This window comes from Cervus elaphus, chromosome 11 (genome assembly GCF_910594005.1).
Source record: "Cervus elaphus chromosome 11, mCerEla1.1, whole genome shotgun sequence".
NCBI classification, from domain to species: domain Eukaryota; kingdom Metazoa; phylum Chordata; class Mammalia; order Artiodactyla; family Cervidae; genus Cervus; species Cervus elaphus.
Window position 1 is genome coordinate 73,756,120 of NC_057825.1, and position 7,036 is coordinate 73,763,155.

The 7,036-nt window shown below is 34.1% G+C and overlaps 1 protein-coding gene across 2 annotated transcripts in view; it reads left to right on the forward strand.

The window, feature by feature from the left end:
* FBXO11 (F-box protein 11) overlaps positions 1 to 7,036 on the forward strand; it is a 107,380-nt gene that overhangs the window by 98,955 nt on the left and 1,389 nt on the right. For both annotated transcript variants that reach the window (XM_043918075.1, XM_043918074.1), the window contains exons 14-22: positions 79 to 173; positions 1,126 to 1,248; positions 1,333 to 1,418; positions 2,145 to 2,221; positions 2,318 to 2,461; positions 4,844 to 4,954; positions 5,846 to 5,953; positions 6,241 to 6,349; positions 6,905 to 7,003. In XM_043918075.1, coding sequence (XP_043774010.1) covers positions 79 to 173; positions 1,126 to 1,248; positions 1,333 to 1,418; positions 2,145 to 2,221; positions 2,318 to 2,461; positions 4,844 to 4,954; positions 5,846 to 5,953; positions 6,241 to 6,349; positions 6,905 to 7,003 — 952 coding nt within the window. The remainder of the gene's footprint in view (positions 1 to 78; positions 174 to 1,125; positions 1,249 to 1,332; positions 1,419 to 2,144; positions 2,222 to 2,317; positions 2,462 to 4,843; positions 4,955 to 5,845; positions 5,954 to 6,240; positions 6,350 to 6,904; positions 7,004 to 7,036) is intronic.

The window sequence follows — 7,036 nt, forward strand, 5'->3', positions numbered from 1 at the left end:
ACATATTTCACAGAATTGCACTCTGCTGTGTTCCAATAGGCTCCATGTGTTGATATTGTAACTTTTATTTTTAAATAGGCAATGCGTTAGCAGGAATTCAGATTAGGACAAACAGTTGTCCAATTGTTCGACATAACAAAATTCATGATGGCCAGCATGGTGGAATTTATGTGGTAAGTTAATAAATACAGTTCTAGAACTTCATGAATCAAAGTCGGGGTAGAAAGAAGAGTACAAAATTATGTCTACCTTTAAGTAGGCCATATTCAACTTTTTCTCTCTCCCAGTGTATGAATGACTTAATTTTTCGTGTGTAGCGCTCAGTATAATTTTGTCAACTGACTAAATTGAAGCATAGGAGATACACCTTTTTATTGAAATATCTAATTATAATGGAGCCCAACAACAAATGGTTGGCAGTCTGAGTTAAATTTGTTACACTAGAATTTGGCCAGTGTGATTACTGTATGAGTCTCTGAGATTTTCCAGAAATATTAATTAAAATCATAATATCACTGAGTACTAATAATACTAGACTTGAATATTTTTATCTTCTGAAAAAGCCAGACATTTGACATGATGTTGAAACGTAATTAAACATCTTACAAAATTTAAAAACCTATGTATTAGTGTATTAGTCCTGTGTCTTCTGTCGTCATAGTATCTGACACTGTTACTCAAGTAAGAAAATACAGAGAATTTCAGAAAGGTCCTTGCGTGATGCCAGGTGTGAGTCTAATTTTTATTCATAGTTCTAGAAATGTTCATGTCTTAAATCCTTTACTAAAAATAAAAATTTTAGTAACTTGAACCTTGTTTTGAACCAGTGATAGGTTGAAATGATTATTAACTTCCTAAGTGAGAGAACTTTAGTTTGTTTTGTATCTTAGAATGAAATAAGAAAATCCAGTGCTACTATTCTTAACCATAATAGATTTAAAAATACACAAAGGACAGCATAAAACCTTTGAGCTTAAACTCAGGTAAAGACTAGGTAAGAGAATGTTACCAGTTAGCTCTTTTTTTGTTTGTTTGTTTGGTCATAATTTGTCTCAAAAGGTAGACTATACTGCAAATTATTTGGCTTATACAAGATACATATTATAGTCAATAACTTTTATTTAGCATGAGAAAGGACAAGGCGTAATAGAAGAGAATGAAGTCTATAGTAATACTCTGGCCGGAGTCTGGGTGACAACTGGCAGCACTCCAGTACTGAGAAGAAACAGGATACACAGTGGCAAGCAGGTAAGGTTATATTTGACTTAATATGGGAAATTATTGTTTTATAAACACATTTTTTAATTTGAAATAAATTTTTATTAATTTTAGGTTGGTGTTTATTTTTATGACAATGGACATGGAGTACTAGAGGACAATGATATTTATAATCATATGTATTCAGGGGTTCAGATAAGGTAAATGTTTTTGTTTTCACATTTGGCTTTCTTTGGGGAGGGAATTGTGAGTGTGTAGGGTAAATAGAAGAAATTACATAGTTATTAAATGCTCAATCTTTATTTCTCCTTTTGTATATGTGTTCATATTCTATCATACTCTCGGCTTAAATTGTGAGACTGTGAGTTTTGGCTGAATGGCACTATGCCATAAGAGCTCATTTCCACTGTTGTGTCATCTGGCATGACAAGCCTTATCAGCTGTCGGTATACTCTGTCATACTTGGAGAGTGGAGAGCTGTGTAATACCTATAAGGTACCTATGTGTCGTAGGTTCTTAGTAAATGGGAGCTTCTGTTTTATGCCCATTCTGCAAAATTAATAGGTTTTAAATCCTTCTTTCTTGTATTTTACCAGTTTTTGGAATTGCAGTAGTCCTGATCAAATTTTATTTTACATATGAGGGGAGCATGTAATAATAAATGTTACTTAATCTAACCTCCTCAGTTTAGTTTACGTATCAGGAGACTCTATGATAATAATCTATAGCTAAGTCTGTTCTGTGGGAAAATAGAATTACACACAATTAAGCCCGTTTCCTCATTGACAGACTTCTCAAAGTGTCTTGAAGGTGATATTTAATTATGTCGTTAATTCTTACAGTGATTATTGTGGGTTTTCTTACTGTTAACATGGGATGTGGGAGTAGAAGCAATGAGATGGCATTACTTTCTATTCTATCCATAGGACTGGAAGCAACCCCAAAATTAGGCGCAACAAAATCTGGGGAGGACAGAATGGTGGAATTCTAGTTTATAATTCTGGTATGTTTAATCTTTTACCTTTTTTTTTTTTCCCAGTGATATTGTCTTTAGAAATATACTTTCTAAATAACATAACCTAAATTTTTCCACTTATAGGTCTAGGCTGTATAGAAGACAATGAAATATTTGACAATGCAATGGCTGGAGTCTGGATTAAGACAGACAGTAATCCTACACTAAGAAGAAATAAAATCCATGATGGAAGAGATGGTGGCATCTGTATATTTAATGGGGGTCGAGGTATTGTTGTTAACTTTGCATTAGTTAAAAACCCAGTTTTCCATTATTCTTCCATATCTGTAATGATCAATGACATTGCCAATTAATGTCATTGTGAGGGAATCATGGTCTTTCGTTATTAAATCTTGAGATGGCTTAGGAGGCTAGTGCTTAGAGTTAAAGGAGACATGTTTGCAGAATTTTTCTTCTGTTAACAACTACCTTGAGTGTGCTGCTTGTTAGTAAGGCTTTTTTAAGGTAGCAGAATTTGTTTACACCCTCTCTCTGGACCTTTTATTATCCAGAATAGTGATATGATTATAATAAACTTTTTTTTTATAATAAACTTTAAAGTCAAGTTATAGAACTAGGTGTGAAAAATTAATTGGTCTGTAAATATATAAAAATGTCTGTAGTCAATAACTATTGCTTATTTGTATCTGTTCACAACCATCTATGTTGGAGAATTGAATTAATGAAGCCAAGATATGCTTAGTTTGGTATCCATAAAGGTCAAATCAACTTTGCATTGAGGCTCACAGTCCCTGCCTCTTGCCAGTTCATTTTGTTCATAGAGGCTATTGAATGCAAATTATCACCATTCCTGAAATATCAATAACCCAACATTATATATACCTTGTATAGAAGGTTAGCTAGTAATTACTCTAACATAATGAGACTTAATCAACAATTTACTACCACCAAGCAGCATGATTCCAATAATGACATAAACTCTCAAGAAGCTTATAATCTAGTAGTTCAGTAAATGACATAATCCTCTGATAGGATTCTTTATAAGATACAATGAGGAAATACAGTACAGAATTGTTGGTTTTATTTGTAAGGTGTTGGAAAAGGTTCTGGAAACTGGTTTAGTAAGGCAAGAGATTCTGAAAGTTGAGGCTGGAAAGGGGGCAGGGCCCAAATCATTAAAGGCTTTGTTTTTGTACATGCAGTGTAATGAAAAGGCTTTGTATGTATGTAGTAGTTTGGACTAGACCTTAGCAATAGTACTTGAGGAGCCTATAGTGGACATCTACAGGATTAGCAGTAGGTCTTGGAATAATCAGGCTTATCCTGTGGCTCAGTGGTATAAAGAAGCCACCTGCAGTGCAAGAGTTGTAGGAGACATGTGTTTGATCCCTGAGTCGAGAAGATCCCCTGGAGGAGGGCATGGCAACCCACTCCAGTATTCTCACCTTGAGAATCCCGTGGACAGGGCTGCAGTCCATGGGATCACAGAGTCAGACACAACTGAAGTGACTTAGCACTCATGCACTTGGAATAGTCTTTTCTAGGGGGAAAGAATTTACAGGTTAATACTTAACAATTACAGATAGGTCAGATGTGTACAGAAATAAAAGCATTTCATGTCTTCAGGGAGCAGAGAAACACTAGTACATAACTAAATATGATTCACTGTACATAAGTAGGTTTTATAGGAGTAATGTTAATACTTATTTAGTACTGTGTACTTTTACATGTATTAACTAATCCTCATAATAATCCTATTGTGGTAGGTGCTATTATGCCTATTTTACTGATAAGGAAATTAAGATAAAGAAAAGTAATTTGCCCAGAGTTTGGATGTGGTTAAGTGGTTAAGTCAGTGTTTGAAGGTATGAAGTCTGATTCCTCAGTCTACTCTTAATCATTGTTATCATCCCAGAAGAGAGAATAATTAATTTGATAGAGGAAAACCAAAAACCTCCCAGAAGAAGTGACATTAAGAAGAAAGACTATGGGAAGACACTGCAGAAAGAGGAAATAATATAAATCAAAGGCAGTAGGGATAAAAATGTATAGCATATTCACAGTGTAGGTAATGTAGTGAAACAAGAGGGGTAGGTTGGGGGAATATTTTGAAAGACTGTAAACAGCAAGTTAAATTTTAAACTTTATTCGTTAAGTTTTTTATACTGATAAAGGGATATGATAAGAGTTGTAGGAAACTGGGGCAACAACAGCAGAAGAGAGACCGAAGTAAAGAAACTGATCAAGGAATGCTGATAGTGGCCAGAAAGAATTGGGGCTTGAACCTAAAGCATGGAGAATGCAAAGATCCTAAAAATATTTCAAAGGAATTAATTCAGCAGTGTTGAGTAAGAATCAGCTTTATGCTTTGTGCCTGGGCACTGGGGGTGCAGTGGTAAGCTATACGTGGTCCTTGCAACCATGGGACTTCCAGTTTATGGGTTAGAATGGTTATCTGCTAATTTTAAAATTTTTGGTTAAATTCTACTTTAAAAATTTGTGAATTACTAAACTTTCTTTTCAGTTGAAAAATTAGTCCTATGAATTTTACAGTCAGTAAGAAACTAAAAGAAAACCTAAATACCACCAAAAAGACAGTAAAATTTGCTATGTGGATTAGCCTTAACCTGGGGAAATTTTTCATTATAGGTCTCCTTGAAGAAAATGATATTTTCAGGAATGCTCAAGCAGGTGTTCTGATCAGCACTAATAGTCATCCAGTCTTGAGGAAAAACAGAATATTTGATGGATTTGCTGCAGGTTTGTATTTTCTTTTGTTACCTGTAGCTTGTTTGCTATACATTAAACTGATCCTTGGTATATCGTCTCTTCTTAAATACGTGTAAATCTATTGCTGATTCATGTCAATGCATGACAAAACCCACTGGAAAAAAAAAAACCAAAGGTGTGCAGTGTGCTGCAGAAGTCGGCCGAGTGCTTGTTTACAGTTGCTTTTAAGAGCACCCAATCCAAGTTTTGGATTCAGTCCACAGGGTTGCAGAGTTGGACATGCCTTAGTGACTGAGCTCACACAATCTAAGTTTTGGATTCTTCTACTCTAAGCCAAACTTATAATATTGTTCTTGTAGTTCAGTAGTAATTAAGAATCATTAATTGGATAAGAGTAAATACTGGCTACCATTGGGAATAAATTAAGATAAAATGCAAGCCCTCTGGCCTCACAAACAATGTTTTTTTAAAAGATACTGGTAAGTAAAATTCAAGTATTATGCATATATTCAACTTTTTGCCAGTAAAGACAATTTCTTTTAATTCCAAATAACCATCTAGCTCCTGCCTACGCATATTTCTGGGCCCTGTCTTAGTTGGAGAGAAATTTTAAAATAATGTCATTATCAATAAAGTATTATTCCTTCCTTATTTTTTCATTTATATTAGTTGGAGGCTAATTACAATATTGTAGTGGTTTTTGCCTACATTGACATGAATCAGCCTTTAGCAGGGATAGAGAACTAAGTGATTCAAATAAGTTTCCATTTTTTCTTTAGATGTTAGGAATTAAAATACAGTTTACTACATTTAACATACTTTTTATATAAAAGAACTAGTTTACTACATGTGCTATATTTCAGGTTTATTTTAAGAAACTATATAAAGTGATGCATCTGCTGTTTGTAAATTTTGCTTCAGGTATTGAAATTACAAATCATGCAACTGCAACACTAGAAGGCAATCAAATTTTTAACAACCGATTTGGAGGCTTATTTTTAGCATCTGGTGTTAATGTGACAATGAAAGGTATGTTGGAATCTTGTGTTCTGCCTATAAGTGCACTAAATATGCCATGAGAAGATAATCAGAAGCCACTGCTATTCAATAATTCTTCTGTCACTGTACAGTAACCAGCAACTCAAGAGATGTATTTTGAAAGAGTTTTGTTTCAACTTATTCTGAATAGTTGGGAGTACCTTGTACAAGGAAAACTCATTTCTATTTTTACTTCATTGATTAGCCTCTTTTAAAGCTCTTAAAAACTCTATCTTAAGTCTTTATACTATAGAATATTATTCTTTCTTTCATTACAGATAACAAAATAATGAACAATCAAGACGCGATAGAAAAGGCTGTTAGTAGAGGCCAGTGTTTATATAAAATATCAAGTTATACCAGCTATCCCATGCATGATTTCTACAGGTATATTTCTCAGTTATCTTAAAAAAGGAGAGGTACTAAGGTTTTCTTTTCTAAACTGACAAGAACTCAACATTTTTAGCTTTCCCTTAAGTGTATGAGCTAAAAGAAAGTAAACTGGGTACTTGCTAATAGAATGTAACTGAAAATTATTAGCTGTCCACATTAAGTTCTGTGATCGTCTTGGAGGATCCTGTGTTTGAGACCATAAAATGTGGGAAAATGTAGTACTGTAGTAAGTGTAGATACCACTGAAAATGCAAAACATTTATATTGTTTTCCTAGACTGTCATTAAGTGTTCCTTATATCCTAGCTACCATGAGTGGTTTTAATTCCCCTCTCCACTGTATTGATTCAGTAAAGGTAGCTACTTGTTTTCCTTGGGAGACACAAAATAGGAAATTGTTATATTCCATTGAAGTCCCTTTTCAGAACTAGACTAGAACCACAAAAATTTTGGTCCTCTTAAAAGCCAAAGGTCATAGGGTAATATATAACAGATTGAAGTATTTTGAATAAGATGATCGAGGAAAATAACATAAGCTTTTGTTTTTTAGATGTCACACTTGTAACACCACAGATCGAAACGCCATATGTGTGAATTGCATTAAGAAGTGCCATCAGGGACATGATGTAGAATTTATTAGACATGATAGGTATGTATGTAGCACACTTGCTTGCTGTATTAC